General features: G+C 41.1%; 1 protein-coding gene across 1 annotated transcript in view; it reads left to right on the top strand.

Annotated features, from left to right (window-relative positions):
- The window catches only part of LOC102057892 (von Willebrand factor D and EGF domain-containing protein-like), a 185830-nt gene that overhangs the window by 49130 nt on the left and 120190 nt on the right, over nucleotides 1–16510 (top strand). The window contains exons 3-6 of the mRNA XM_014285420.3: nucleotides 473–698; nucleotides 3255–3487; nucleotides 11386–11475; nucleotides 12689–12824. Of these exons, the coding sequence (XP_014140895.2) occupies nucleotides 473–698; nucleotides 3255–3487; nucleotides 11386–11475; nucleotides 12689–12824 (685 nt within the window). The remainder of the gene's footprint in view (nucleotides 1–472; nucleotides 699–3254; nucleotides 3488–11385; nucleotides 11476–12688; nucleotides 12825–16510) is intronic.

The following is a 16510-nucleotide window of genomic DNA, read 5'->3' as shown; positions in this document are numbered from 1 at the left end:
TGCCAGGACAGTAGCAGCTGAAGCTGTAGCTGTTTTGGAGGAAGGTGCTGGTGTATGATGCTCTCAGCATAGCGGTCTTCTGCTTCAGCGTGGTCTCAATACCTTCTTGCCCCTCATGCTCTGTCAGCCTTTGCTTTATCCCGCCACAGACAAAGCATGGATGAGAATGTCCAGCCAACGTGGCCCAAAGCGTGCTTCCCAGAGATCCAGCCTATTTACATACTTTTGTCTTTTTCATACAAACCATCCAAAACCAGAGGAAAATATTTTCAAATCTGGTGATTGTGTTCTTTGAGAATTTTATCTGTGTAAAGTCACCCCTCTAAACTGACAAAGACATTTTCATCCCCACCTACACAGCTTTTTCCACTGACTCTCCAAGTTCACCACACTCCAATTCTTGGGATTTAGTGATTCTCCACAGAGTCTTACCGCATTTGCTGTAAACTGTTTCTTTTGTGTGCATCCTCAGATGAACAAATGCGGGACACAAGCTCCAGTGTGGCTGTCGCTGAAGTCTGAATCCCTGCCGGTTCCTGGCGAGAGCAAGCGGCTCACAGCCTGTGCTACCTGGCAGGTCTTCGGGGGCACCAAGGACTGCTGCTTGTTTCGGATACTCGTCGCCGTCAGGAACTGCGGCAGCTTCTTTGTGTACCTCCTGCAGCCCACTCAAGGATGCATGGGCTACTGCGCCGAAGGTGAGGATCACTCAAGTGTTTATCAATAAGATTGCACATGCCTCTCTGGCTGTGTGCTCGAGGGTCCTGGGATTGTAATGCACATCTCTGTGACCTTGCAAGTCAAGCAGCACTCCCAGTGAAATGCAGACCGTGTAGAAAACAAATCAATGGCAGTCCAAGGTGTTCCTGAAGAACAGCTATTATTACTGGTGCAAAATGTAATCTGGTGTGTATTACCGAAGTGTTCTTTGCTTGGTTACAGTTCACATGTAACCTTTCCTACTGTCTTTGGCTCCACTTTGGCTCGAAGTTGCAGAGCTAGTGAGCAGAGGCGCCTGGGTTTATTGAGGCACTGTATGTAAGGTATCTTCAGTAATCTGGTATCCCCCACGCCCCCCCCCAAAAAAAGTAAAAAATTCTGAAATTCTGGAAGGAAAGAAAACCAAACTGATAACATCTTTTTCATGACATTTATATAATTACTCTAGTCAGAAATAATTTTCAGCCTACTACAAGAGATCTAGGCGCTGTTTGGTAGCTAGGAAACAAATGAATAGCAGAAAGCAATTGCTCACTCAGTTAAACCTTCTGAACTTTGGAGCATGTTCACGTGATTTAGTTAGAAAAGACAGTTCTTTCTCAAAAGGAAATAACATTACCTCTATACTTTCCTTTCAGCATTTTTGGATAGAGACATGGCACACTGAGAAACCAGGGTTATCACCTTTCAATCAGGCAAAATTCACGCTTAAATTTTAAAGAGAGAGAGATCTACTTTCTTGTCTTTGTCAATATTTTAACATGCCCACATGAAGAAAAGGGAGGAAAAAAGCTCAAAGAAATTGAGATATTTCACTATTTGAAATAAAATATCTATTAAAATAAACGAAACTGTTCTTTAATTTCCATGATTCTTTCTTGGAAATTACTTTTTAACTGAATATAGTCATTTTCCAGTTTAAGCTTGGCTTTTTTAAAGACTAGAAGATTTCCACTACCCCTGTTTGAAGAATTTTTGACCAATACCTTTTAGATGATTAGGTTTGTGTTTTCTGTTGACCCATACTTGTTTAGTAATGTAAATCTGCTGCATTTCTCATAAAAGAAAGTTTATCACTTCCCATCTATCCCAAACCAACAACTTTCTGCTTTTTTCTTACCACTGCAGTTGAAGCTCTCACCTTTTTTTCCCCACGTATTTCAGTGAGGTCCAACTCTCCCAAGTCTTTAACTTCTTGCCTTTAGGGTGTTTTTGCGGTACCACATATTGAATGGAAAACATCCAAACCCGAAGTTTTTTTCCTGGGAGTTGTTAACTCATGGTCTTAAATTCAGCTGTGAACATTGCACCACAGGAGCCTCTGCAGAGCCCCCGAGCCAGGTCCAGCTGGCATTGGCACAGCTTCTGGCCCAGGTCAATCCCCCAGCCCCATCCTCTGGAGGCGGGGGGACAGGACCCCGCTCAGCACTTCTGAGCTGCAAAACAAAATGAATTTAAAGCTTCCTAGCTTGGCAGAAAGGCCACGGCTGGGAAAAGCCATGTACACGTTTGCAATTCTGCTCACATCCTCCCATGAGCTGATCACCTAACTTTGTCCTTCTGAATAATTTTCTGCAGAAAGGCATGATGTAAGCCACGGTTTAAGGCAGCTTCCCTTAGGAACCAAAGAGAAAAGGATATAAACAACTGGACCTTATTCATGTTTTAAGAAACTTGTTTCTTTTCCTTTCCTCTTTTTATTTGCCCTGGACAGATGTTAACATATTGGTTCTTCGTTCCGCTATAACAGCGTCATACCTTAATCTCTTGGGCTTCTATAATGTTTTCTATAATCCTCCAAAAAACTTAATTTATCCTTTCAAAGCATCTGAACCAGCTTCCTGTTCTGTTTGAGCCCAGGTCTCTAGAGATGAAAGAGCATCACCTACTGTATTATACAGCTTTTTGTTTCTACTTTTTAGGTGAGTTTAAACAGAAGAAAAGTTTCAGACTTCATTACTCGTTGGAGCCTATAGGAAGCAGGCTGTATTTTTAGAGCAATGGCATTATTCTGGGCAGAGGCAGACTATACTGAGCAGGCTCAGCGTAGGTACATCCCAGAACAGCCTGGGAAGGATCTTTGCAGCATGTCAATGTGGGCTGAGTGCTCTCTGAGAGTCGGTTTACCTCTGCAACATAATGATTTCTCATATCTTTTCTGCACTTATTGCAAAACTTGGATCAAAAGACTGCGCTTCAGGGGAATGCAAAGCTGATGGCCTTTGCCAGAGTAATTAATTTGTATTAATCCGAGTGCTTCATTTCAATAACATTTCTCTTACTGAAAAAAAAGTATTAAAAAACTCGAGGTCAAATATTACAACAACAATAGTTAGTCAGTACACAATTAGCAATTTTTTGCATTTCATATGAAATACATTTTCTTGCTTGCATAGTTAATAATCAAATCACATGAATACAAAATGTACCATTTCTCTCGTGTTTAGTTATACTGAAATCTTCTTGTTGAGTGAACAATTGTAATATTAAAAGAACATGCTGTGCTACATCCTCCTTTTGTTTCCTGCTTCCAGAAAAACTCACCAGCTTGGCTTTGCAACCAGTGATAACTCCTGAGCTTGTGCAAGGTTGCGTCCACCTGAAGTGCAGTTTCAGCCGCCCCCCCTCACCACTGCCTCTGCAGTACACGGTGGGCTGGTCGCGCCTCTCCACCCCTGGCAAGAAAGAGCAGATTCAGCATGAAACCACCCTGGAGTCATTTTCCTACATAGAGATGAACGGCATAAATCTCAGATTGGGAGACACGGTAATGCGACCCTGCCTTCATCAAAAAAGGTTTAAACACTCAGACGAATCACATCCTTTTATTAAATCTTTGTTGTGTTTTTACTAATGCCACTCCTCATTCATCCTTACAACTACTGAAAAAAACCAAAAAAACAAAACCAAAAAAAAAACCCCACCCACCAAAAACCAAACTGAAACTGTTTTGCAACAGGGTCATTACCTAGTATTTACCAAACTCAGGATCCATATTGCTTTGAATTGCAGTGAGTTCATGGAAGCTATCCATTTTACTGTTTTCTAAAGGCAACTCCAACATTTGCACGTACAGCTTGAATGTCATGAAGTTGGTATGAGTAGTAGGTACACGAGCCTGAGCCAATTTTTGCTTAGCATTTTTTGTGTCTTGCAGCAGCAAAAAATTGCCATAGAGGCAGGCTCAGCTATATGCACTCAGTAATTTTTATACTCACGGACCAGAGACACAATAACATCTTTTTACAGAAAAGAAAGGCAGTACATTTTAAAATAGAAGGAGGTTTATTTTATGGTCTTTTTCATGGTGTTCTGCCTCTCTGATTCCAAATTCTTGGTTCAATAGCATACTGAAAGATAGAGTTCATTACAAAACAATCTTTAAGAAGTATATTTGATGGCTTACATAGCAACACAGAGCTAGTTTCAACAACAACAAAACAGAAGCCAATACAAGATGTGAAAAAAAATGACTCGTGTATGAATTCATGGCCTTTCATGGTAGAGAAACAAGACTTCTAAAGTTAAATTAGGTTCATAACTTTTATAGGCAGAGAGCCATTATTGCTGCTACAATGAACTGAAAGAATAAACATGGATAATGGCCTTGTGTTAAAAGTAGGTTGAAAATAGTCCTGGCATTTTGCAGCTCTTCTTTGAGATATTTAAGATATTTAAGAAATGTGAATAAGCTTTTTCCAGTTCTTGAAAGTATGAGTCATTTCTAACAGCAGCACAATCTAGGTAGTTTTTCTCATTTCTCCACATAACTATGCCTCCTGAGCTCAGAATCTGACTGATACTGCCCTCACTTACCATATAACGAGGCAGACAATTCTGCCAGTTTAAGACAAGTTTGTGTTATGAAGAGATATTTTCATCAAAATAATTTCACTTGCAATCACTTCAAATCTAGTTCTAACAATCCTGAGGGATTCAGAGTAAAAATATAGTTCTGTTAACTACTAGCATCACCAAATTTTTATAAGACCATTTTTATTATATTAAATTTCCAGTAAGCCCTTCTTTGTCCTCTGCTGAAACTACATGTTTAATTTAGTGGGTTTAGTGAGACTAAAATGTTCTCTTCCTTGCTAGATTTTTTTTAAAGGTCTTCATGGCCTATTTGACTAATTATAATTATCCATAAATCATCACTGGTGAAAACTAAGCAATGAAGCCTCAGCTGTAACTGAGAATTCGGTTTTAAATAATAAAGATTTTAAAAAAGCATTTTACTGAGTTTGCTGTCCCACTGTAGGTGTCTAACAAGAGTCACAGAGGGGTAGACTCTCCTTTCACCTCCAGTGTAAATCTGAAGCAACTTAGTAAGTATTGGTAGGGCCACCGCAACAGAAAGGTAATGCCACTCAATGGAGAGCCAGATCGTGGGGACCAAACTCCACCACACAGAGGTAGTTTGGAACTTCCACCTGCCCATGAAAAATGCAGATGGAAGGCTTTTTTTCTCAGGCAGATTTAAAGGAAGGCCAGATCCTCACTGACAAAAGCAGCATCAGAGAGGAGAAAATGAATCGGAGGCCACTTCGCAATTCTCTTTCCCTTTCTCCATGCAGAACCCAGTGGGAGGGCCCCCACAGCTGTACACTGCCAGGGTGCATTCAGAGCAGAATTTGTCCCCTAGGTTGCAGAATCTGCAGCATTTAGAAAACTGTTTGCTTTTTTTAACCTGTACATTGTCTAACTGCACGTAGCCTGAATTTGGTTTCAATGCTTTCATAGCCTGAAATCAGCATCTTTGTTCATTTCTTGATAAAAAACCCTTCAACCAAGTGAAAAGATTTTTTTTAAAAAAAAAAAATCATCTTTTGGGTGACTGATACCTACGCTATTTTTTATCTGCCAAAAAAGTCTCCAGGTAATAGGTTAGTCACATAATAGAATATCTATTGACATATTTTAATACACAGTCAAACCTTAGAGGAGAGTTGATTTACTGGCCAACATTTCTGAACTTGTATTGACTAGAGAGCCAGTTATTTTTTAATAGCCATCATGTGTGCTTTTCTCCCCCATCTTTGGCCTCCAATTTTGTTATTTCAGACAGTAAAGTTGGCAGCATAATGTTCACCAAACTATTGCAGCCTTAAATAAATCTATAACACGCCACTATTTCTATATAAACACTGAAAGAAGCCTACTCCATCTGATATGAAAATCCCGGCATTCCTAAGCCTTATTTATGCGATAGTGACAGAGGTCATTTCATTCCTCGAGGCACAGCCATCTATAAATTATAGCAGCACACTGTGAGTAATGAGTTATGCTAAGAAATAAAGGTGTTTAGAAGAAAACCTTGCAGATTTTGCCCAGCACAGCAATCCAAAAGTTCATATGGCGAGGAGCAATTGTGACCATACTTAAACTATGATGCACATTGTAAAAGAAAAATGTTTAAGTAAAGGTGGCTTTTCTCAGCTGCATGGCTGCTTTGCATGGCACTCTGCAACAGCAGAAGAATGTGCCCCAGCCAGAAAGACTGTAAATTAGTGCCTCGAAATATAAAATAACTAATTTTCCCTCTACAAAGGAAGAGGGGTTAAACTTCACCCTGCTTAAATACCAATTTCATCCCAACCACTGGACTTGACAAAATCAGCCACAGAAACAGGAATACCTGCCTGTTTGTAGGTCACACTTGAGTTTACAACTCCCTTCTCAACCTTCAGGAAGCAAATGAAGAGCATCCTTGTAGAAACAGAGCTCCGGGTGGCCTTGAACAAAGATTTTAAAGCAGAAATGGTCAGAGAGATGATGAGCAAAACTCTGCAGCTGATAAGACACCCTACTACTACCCTGGCAAAATGACTTTCCTTCGGAGATGAATGGCCTACAGTCAGCCTCCACGTACTGTTCGGCCACGTGGCAACTGGGAAGAGATGCTTTTTTTTAACATAGCAAGTAGCAAAGTGACTAGAGCCAGACTTTTGGCACTGTCAGGTCACACTGCTGCACCAGCTCCCTTCTGCATCCAACAGCCCATCACAGGGAACAACAGGTGTTCAAAAATCTTTAATGTCTAGTTTATTATCTAACTCAAAATCACTTTCTCCCTACTTTCCCTTTCCTGCTAACTATTCTGCAAAACCTCTCCAGAGGCTTTGTTCCTACCACTTTCTGCAAATCCCTACAGCCAGATCACATCTTCAGGCTAACAAGAAGTAATTTTCCCCCCTCCGGCTTGCATAGAAATGCCACCCTTCAGCTCTGCTCATCTTCTGCTCTTTTCATCAAGACTGTACTCCACAACTCCCTCCCACACACATACACTCCCCAGCTCCTGGTAGAGCAGCTCCTCTAGGTTTTATAACCCCAGGCCATTAGTGCTTAATAGAGCAGACAATGGCAGCTCTGAGGTCCTGATAGCCATCATGTGACACCCTTTCACCTGGCATGATCCATTCCCTGCCCAACCCTTCGCCTGCCAGCCAGGTGACTCACCCTTGCAGTCCCAGCCTGCCTTTTGACATGGGCGAGGTAGCTGGGAGGGTAGATCCCATCCTGGAGGTGGCAGGGTTAACCACCCACAGGTGAGGCACCTGCACCCTACCAGCAGCATGCAGGCTTCCCTGCCTAGTCAGTGGGAAGCAGCAGGTATCCCTAAAAAGTTGAGAAGGGAGCTTCCCATGGGTGGGCAACATAAATTACTGACTGGAGGCACCCCTGAATTCCCACACCTCTCAGGAGATTGAATGTCTGGGTCAGGAAAGTGCCTCCATCTACATTTTAATCCAGGCTTTCAGCTCCTACCGAGAGGTACCTGGCTGTACTTAATCTTTGAAAGATCAATACCAGTAAAGGCAGATATTTCAACTTTAACCCATTGCTGTTGTCACTGCGGGGCCTCTGGCACTGCAATACAGCTCCAGTGCTTGCTGGAGAGATGGGAATTGGGTCCTCCCACTGTGGGCTGCACGAATGTCCTGCCCTTCCCAAGGGAGCATCCCAGCCCCAGGGCACAGGCTGCACTAGGGGAGCAAGCGGGGACTGCAGCCGGTGACCAGCACATGAATTTCCTCATTTTCTCTGGTGAGAAATCATGCAAGAAGTCCTAATGGGCAGATCCAAACCCAGTACTCCCGTCTGCCAGCTCTTCCCATTTTGGGGACAAGTGCTGTTGCCCCTGGGACACGATCTAGCTGGGTGGTGGCACCGCCTCTGCCAGTGCTTTGAGAAACACCTTGTTGAGGTTGGCCATCCTGAGAGCTCCCTAAATTATCTGGCAAGCCTAGGAGCCTTCCCAGCTCCCTGACTGGTCGGCAGGGATGGGGTTTGATCACAGAACTTGGGGTACCCAACCCCTTACCTGAGCGTGGCTGGGAGAGCCTGATGGAACTGGAGGCATGGCCATGCTGGATGCACCAGCCAGCATCCCTTCCACAGCCCAGCCCACATTTCCTGTGCTATGTTCAGGAGTAATTAGGGGTATAGAAAAAGGGTGAAACTGGAGGTGGTTTTATGATCAAAATGAGTATAAACAACCAATTCAGGGGAGCTTTGGATTCTGAGAGCCCTGGGGAAAAGAAACCTGACGTTTTGATGTGCAAGTTGTTAGAGGGAAATTTGCCGAAGATGGTGACAGGTCCTAGGATTAAAATCCTTTCCCAAACTGTTTCCCAAGCTACCTGACCCTCACCAGATTAATGACTGAATTCTGTTTTTAGCTAAATATGCTGCTTAGGGGGGCCGTGGCAAACCGGGAAGGAATCTGAGTCCCTGTAAAGGTGGAACTCTGCTCCAATACACAAGAGAGGAAAAAGTTAGTTAGTTATCTCAGTTACTAGGGCCTTTTTCGATCAGGATTTTGTGCCTAGAAGTAGTTTTTTGCCCTATGGGAAGATTGCCAGCAGATGGGGGAAAGGGAGCTGCCCACACCCAGAACCAATCTGGTCATCCTGTCCGAGGGCACCCTTATGTTTCTGTCTCTTTAAAAGGGATGATGAAAAAAATATAATTTGATTTTTTTTAGCAGATCCGATGAATTTGTGGAAAAATACTGCCTAACCTGTCACGGCCATCAGCATACTGCTGTCAGTGATGCTTTTATCTCTTTGCTTCAAAAAGTCTGCATCCTGAGATGGGGGAATGGGGGAGAGAAAGAAAAAGTTGATTACTGAACTAGAGAAAAAAGCTAGTATTTAGCTGAAGGCAAAAAAAACCCCTCCTCGGAGTGACTATCATCGTAATTGTGTGACAAACTGTCAGCCCGTAGCTCAGCAGCCAATGAACATATCTGCCGATCGTGGAGTGTGCACCTAACAAGGTAAAGGCGCTACAAGAAGAGGGATGATAGAAAAGACAGAAATGAAAAGTAACTCATGAAGGCTGTCCGTACATTTCGAATTTGCAAAGTTTGTGCTAATCTCCAAAAGCGCTGAAGATAGAACAGGAAGGGACTGATAGTCTAAGAATATCTCAGTGTATCATTACAGAGTCTTTTTTTTTTTTTTTTTTATGTTCAGTGCTTTATCAATAAAATATACCTCTAAAATATATATGTGAGAACATACAATGCTCGCAGGGAATGAACCTGGGTTCTGACATTTCCTGGGATGTCACTTGGGGGAAGATCACCAGGATATGCCTCTGTCGGTGCCAGGCATCCTGGCGTGTGCGCTGCTTCCCCTCATTACAGCTCCCCCCTTGGCAGGAGCGCGCTGCCAAGTCTCTGTACCAACATTTTGGGTAAAAAAAACATTGAAGGCAAAAGTGCCAACAGCCCGGCAAGTGTTAATATAGTATCTGCAATGCAGGTGCATTTGATTTACTCAATGAGCTCTGCAAGGGGATTGGTATTATTTATTATTTTTTAATAGAGGGAATATATGTTACCCGAACTCTTCCTCTGTTGTCACCGCCTTGTCAGATCCCTGTTTTGCAGACTCTCCCCGTGGCAGCTGTAGGAGAAGCAGCAGGAGGAAGATCAATGCTCTCCTCCTGCCTCCCCAGCAGAACTGTTTTGAAAAGTCTGTAAGCTGCACACAGGCCTTTAGGGAATGCTTGCAGAAAATAAATATCTAATATTAACAGGGGTTTATTACCTTGAGGAGACAATGACTTGTTCTCCTTTGGATGCAAACTGGTTAACTATGAAGTATCTGAGGAATTTTAACTGTAAATTATCTCTGTGAGGTCTGTGTCTTTTTTCCCCCAGTACACCCAGTATGACCTCAAAGCTTCCATCTAGTTAATGTAGTGAATGACACAATTTTCACTGGGCTAAACTGGCTGGAGCTGTTGGCAAAAGAGTGAGAAACTTCATGAACGTAAAAATAGCCCCCAGGTCACATAAGTCTGGGGGTGAGCTAGGACTGGAAACAATCCACCTAAAGAGCACAGAAAACTGGATTTTTCCCATAGCCATACAAATGATGCTGTGCTGCTGTTGGGGCACTTCCATTGGGCATAAATAAGTTAGGAAAGAGGATTCTTCATTTTGGAGGAAACTTATGACTTGATGGTAAGAAAGAGGGATTTTTAGGGTGGTAAAAAAAATATTCCAGAGTGCTGTGTGGCTCATCCCTGTAGGATCACATGAATCTGGGAACATCCTGGTTTTGAGCCTGTTTTGCTGATACTGGTCATGAGGATTGTGCCTGAGCCAGCAGGTGAGAGCTAGCAAGAGCAGCATGGCCAGGGAGGGGTGCTGCAAAACCCGTCCAAAGGAGTTTATCACAATGGAAAATAAATTAGATTGGTCCAACTCCTTCTCACGGGTTACTCAAGGTTTAAAAAAGGCAATAGCTATGAAGATGCCATCTGACTATTTGGAATTGATTTAGTATGTCACAATCTGTTACTTCATTTCTAAGAGGAGGCCCCCTAAAAAATTCAGAAGTACAATTGCAGAGCCTGTTGTCATTTGCTTGAAGGAAAATTTCTGTAGTTTAAACTTATGATCCTAGAAATTATGTTAGCAGTTTGGGTTTTCTGGAACCAACGAAACATTAAGATGGCAGATGGTGTGCGGGCTCAGCGGAGATACAGGTTGCGTGACTGTGCTAGGAATAAACCATAAATGGCCTGGTACATTGTGTTTGGTGGAGGTTTTGTTCTGGAAGAATTTTTTTTTTTTTTTTTTTTTTTTTATATAATATGTACCCAGTGGACACATCTGCATCATCTTCCATAATGCAAAAAGAAAAAAAAAAAAAAAAAGGAGCTTCTTATATTGCTGACACAGTTTCTGAGTCCAGATGACTGTCAAACTAATTTAAATTTAAAAAAAAAATGCTCACAAACATGGTACACAGAGAGGATATTTGATGCAGTGGTCAGACCGAAGTCTGGGATCCCAAGGGCTAATATCCTAATCCTGACAGTAACATCTCTGAACAATGTAATTCTCTCTAATTAAAATGAGTTAATATCACTAACCAAGGTGCTTGAAAACATGCAGAGGAAAACACATTGTAAGCATTCAGTGTTACTAATTGTTGAGACAGAAGCCATGTTTCTTAGCATATTAAATGCATCACAAATTCTTCCAAATCTCAAGATTTATGCATAAACATTTTTAAAACCTAAACCCCCCAAATATGTTTCAACAGTAGGAAATTTAACAACTCTGATCAACAGGAAAATTAATAATTATACAAATTTTGTTCAAGAAAAGCCATAGCATATGCTGTTTATTTCTTACAGATCTTTTGCACTGTCACTGCTTTTACGAGGGACGCTCCTGAGCAGCAGTCACTGCCTGAAGAGAGCAAAGGTTTCTATGCCGGGATTAAGGTAATGCAGATGGCCCTGATTTACTGACTTGGCATGTCCCTAGGGTATATTTATACATTATCTGACGTGCATTGAAAAACAAGACACGGAAACATAAGCCCTGATCATCATAACCAGTGCTACTTTTATGTTTGCTTTGAGAAAATGGCTTTCAGCCTGTTTGTAAAACGCCCTGAAGCACCCATCAGCACCATGTGCAGGTGTTGACACTAATGCACCAGAAAGAATGTGCAAAACTACATCTTCTAGTAAATACACCCCAAAGTGTTCTCATGTCTATGTATAATGGGAGCGCACACCTAGAAGGATGAAGAATTTTGTTGTAACTAAACCAGAATAAAGTAGAGACAAAAATGACTTTTTATCCATCATCTTCTTAAAACACAAATTGCTGGAGATGATGCGCACTGAGTGCAAAAAACAGGTCTAATCCCACTCGAGGATTAGACTGTCAGTCTGGCAGTCCAGGAGATTTTGAGATCTGAGTATATAAGCTCCCTGCCTCCATGAATGGTGTTTGAAAACTCTGCCAGCCCATTCTGTGCAAAGTTTGAAGAACAGTTTGGGTATTTTTTTGGAAATGCCAGAATTTCCCAGGGAATAGAAATTCCCATTTCTGACTAGCCCTGAGTGCTCCTTCTGCTCTTGCCCCGGGAAAACAGCCAGACAGAAATGGCACAACCCAAGCTCTTTCCCTGGCCACTGAAGATGCAGTATGTCATGTACAGAGAAATCCTTCCTCCACCCATAGCAGGAAAGGGGAACTGGGCAAAGATTGCGTTCACTTTGCACTGGGGGCAGAGTACAAACACAGAGTCCATGATCATGAGGTGATGCCATACTCCAGGCCATGTTTATTCTCCTAGTGCATTGGAACTGGAGCTCATTTTAACAAGGAACATTAAAAATTAATAAATTCTATGGTATCATGCTATTTCAGGCTGAACAAAAACCTGTTTTGAGATTAGGAGAAGCAATTAGGCACTATGTATGACAATTGCAAACATTTTCTTAACTGCCAAGTGTTACAGTATTTCAGCAAGTTCATCTTATGAAGTTGAAGATCATGATTACAAAGATTATTACAAAGATTATTATTACTTTACAAGCAATTATGTATTTTTGTAATTGATTAAAACACTCAACATTTCATAAATATCAGTATTGCCTAATTAATCTGTCAGTGTTCTAAAAATTATTTTCTTATTTCCAGTTTTTACCTGAATCACTACAAATTGCAGAGGATGGCAAAGAGCATGTTTTGACCATTCTAAGCACTGTACCCATTGCCTGTCCTGGGCAGGATGATTCCTGTAAAATTACTTTGCAGCTAAGTACTCAGGATTTGGGTAAGAGTTTTATATATCAGTATCAAATCAATGTGATTATTTTTTCCTGTATTTATGTTACAATGAAATCTTATGGAAATTATAAGATGTGAATAGCAACAAAGGGCAGAAGCTATAAAATCAACAAACCAGGCCATACATTTGTTTGCAAAATAAAATAAATTATAATATCACACATGTTTTTGAGGACAAAAAAATAATCTGACTAGCAACAAACTGAACAAGAGTCCATTGAGATTTATGGATGAAATAACTAGGAGTAGAAGAAGTTATTTTAAATTCCAGGAGTATAAAATTCCATTTTAAGTTTTTGTAGCAAGAATGGTCTTAGGTAGAATAATTTCATTAATTATCAATAAGAAGCTCACCTGCAGATTTATTATTCAGTAAATGTGTACTGAAGCCTTTTTTTTCTTTCTTTTGCTGGCTTACAATTTTTGTCTAACTCTATAGAGAAGAAAAAAATCTTTCTTATATATCACTGTCTTTCTAAAAGTATTATTTTTTACTTGAAAACACTGACAATGTCACTAAGAAAATTCTTGCCCTTTTAATCAGTAAATGCTTACCTTCAGTTAATCTGATGGAATATCATGCCTAACCAAGGGAGGCATACATACATACATACATACATATTTACTTTCCATTTGCACTAAATAAAACACCCAACCCTCTTTCTAACAAGGCATTTATTTCTCTTCTACAAGTGACCTAATCAGAAAATGTTTAGAGGATTGCAGCCACAGTTTCTCTACCCCCAAAAAGCCAGCCCCAAAAAAATGTTGGCAAAGCCCAAATAATTTGTGAATATTCTTCCCTTTCTAAATCCCTCTCCTTTCTCTCCCTATCATCAGCCAAGCGCTTAGACAAAAGAAAAAAATAATTCAAATGGCACCATAACACAATGATCTTAAACTGAACGGCACCTTATGGTTTCAGCAGCTGTGTTGGCTCTGGCACGTGGAGTACTTTGCATTTCTCCATGGCTCAGTGCTGCTCTGTTTTCTCCATGGCTCAGTGCTGCTCTGTTCTACGTATCACTTTTGGCTCAGCCTCTACCAGTCCATTAGGCAAACATCCGCTGAGCTCGTGGGAACAGAGTTCCTTAGGTGCTGAGGGAGCCAAGAGTGCAGGCTGGTGTGTGGTGGGACATCCCCACAGGCTCCGGGCAACTCACATACCTATCGTTCAAGAGGAGCGAATGAGAATGCCTCACATAAACTGTCAAAGGCATATTTTTAATACACATTTTCTTAGGCATTGATAAAGCCTTTCAAAATCTCATGGACAACGAATGCGTGGTCCAGGAGCTCTCAGGTGGAGGAGGTTTTGTTCGATAGATCGGATCTGTCTCAGATATATATATATAGAGAGAGAGATGGATAGATAGATCTCGGAGACTGAGGCTGACCCCTTGCCAAGGTCTTCTACAGTCCCACAAGGCGCATTTGAGTGGAAGAAAGAAGTGAGGCAAGACTTGCAGAAGGAGTTTTATTTTCAAGCCATCAGTGTGCTTGATGTGTCGGTGCCAGGAGGTGCCAGGATGGAGTCACAGCTCGACCAATTAACTAATCTTCGAAGGAAGTTGTCACTGAAATGAAGAATTTCCCTTGGTTTTAATCAACTCATTTCTGCAGCTTAAACTAACAACCAGCCCTAGCCCCTGATTGCTCCATCCTGAGGCTATTTCCTTGGATGACACTTGGGCCCTTTATGATCAATTTATGATATATTTATGAGACACCTATATATATTTAAGGCTGAGTACCTGCTGCTGGGTGTTTGCATAACAGCATGTTTGTTTTGTGCCTTTATAGTCTTTAGGGTCTATTATTTTATCTGAGGGAAAACTGTGGGCTTCTGAAAAGCGTAGTTGTGGCCACAGTGCTATGGATTGAAAAGAAAAACTATTTTAGCTGAGATTCATTTAAACCGAATAAATTAACTGACGAGCTCCTTGTCTGACTGAATGCATATAACAACACTGTTGTGCTAATTATGTAGGGAATAAGTGATAAGAAAGCTAATTACAAGCACAGAAATATCTCTCCAAGTTCAGACAATATCATAATGAATGCCAAGGCACAGCAGAGGCACTGGAGTTTGGCTTCTGTTAAGTTTATCATTACTATTTTGACAAGAAGATTTTCTTTGATTTTAAACTTTTGTTCTAGATTGTGAGCACAGCTCATGGGGCTGTAATGGCAATAGCTATTCCTCATGGAATCCTCCAATTTAATTGAATCAAGAACCTTGAAAGTGAGCCAGGACTTTTCTCTAAGATGTGAGGCAGCCTTTAAGGATTTGATATGAGAAATAATGTCCTATAAATTTTTCTAGGCTTTTAGTTCAGTTCCTACAGAACTCTACAGGGTTAATTTAAACTATATTTTATGAGTCTTTTCCATAAGTAATAAAACATTGATTATTTGATCATGTTAGAAATACTATTTTAAAATACTTGAATGTCATCTCCTATAAACTATTAAGCAGTTCTACAAATGGGAAGAACGATATGAAAATCACTTATTTACATATCAGATTAATTACATTGCCACCGTTTCTAGAACTTTGTTCTTATCAGCTAATAATTAATGGTCTGGGACAGAAAACCAAATACTCGGCACAAACCCTGGTGCTCCTGAAATCAGCAGTGAGATTCTGACTGGCTTCAGTAGGGCCATGATTTCATTTTTAACCTACCAAAGGATTAATGAAGGATTGGGCGACTTCTTGAGGAGCAGACACACACTGTGTAAAATGCATACCAGGTGGCTCAGAACCAAATGCTACTACAATTCAGTGTTTGTAAATAAAAACCACATCTATGGAAATGTAAATCCAGGTTTGTCCTTTACCTGAGACCTCAGCATGAAGAATCAGGACCCAAGAGAAGCGGACACCATGGGTCCTGCTACTAGAAGTGGTCCCTTTAGGAAAAATACAATGTGCAGAGGCAGAGCTGCATGAACAACTTGGGTTGCCATTGCCATATTGATTTTGTCACCACCCATCACTTCCTTCTCCATCCCAGATACTTACATAGCCAGTACCACCGCCACTTACTACTTTTCCACATTCCTTTAGTGAATTTATCCTCACAATGCCTCTGTAAAAGATAGAAATAAAACTACCATAATTTTACAGATTAGAAAGTAAAGCACCATGACCTAGCTAAGCCAAAAATACAAATACAAATCTGCTGCATTTGCCTTCCTGTCGTGGAGCCAAAGTTCACTAAAAGCTGACTCCAGAACTCTCTCTTTCCAGATAAAAAATTCTGTTTATCTTAAACTAAATAACTCCCAGCAGATACCTCCTTATAATAAAGCTGGTGAAAGATAAATGTTTTCCAGAAACATAGACTCATCTCTTTCTTTGTCATAAGAACTACTCATCTTCATTCCCTGAGCATGAACCCATAAAGATAAAACTGTCATGCCAGAAATATTAGCACCTGTGGAAAGCAAAGCACCACTGAGTTTCAGTAAACTGTCTGCTGAAGGGGGTGGGTGGGGAAAGCAGGGTGAAATGTGCAGAGGGATGTTGGATCCAGTCAGTCACAGCCTCCTTCATGCAAACCCCATCTGGTTTCAAGGCATGCGGGTCCCAGAATGTGAAACTTTCTATGGGACAGTAAACTGGGTACGGGCAACTGTTTGGGTAACTCTTGTCAGACCTGGTGT

Source organism: Falco cherrug, chromosome 8 (genome assembly GCF_023634085.1).
Source record: "Falco cherrug isolate bFalChe1 chromosome 8, bFalChe1.pri, whole genome shotgun sequence".
NCBI lineage: Eukaryota > Metazoa > Chordata > Aves > Falconiformes > Falconidae > Falco > Falco cherrug.
The sequence above is the reverse complement of the archived record's forward strand: the minus strand, read 5'-3'. Positions and strand labels throughout refer to the sequence as shown.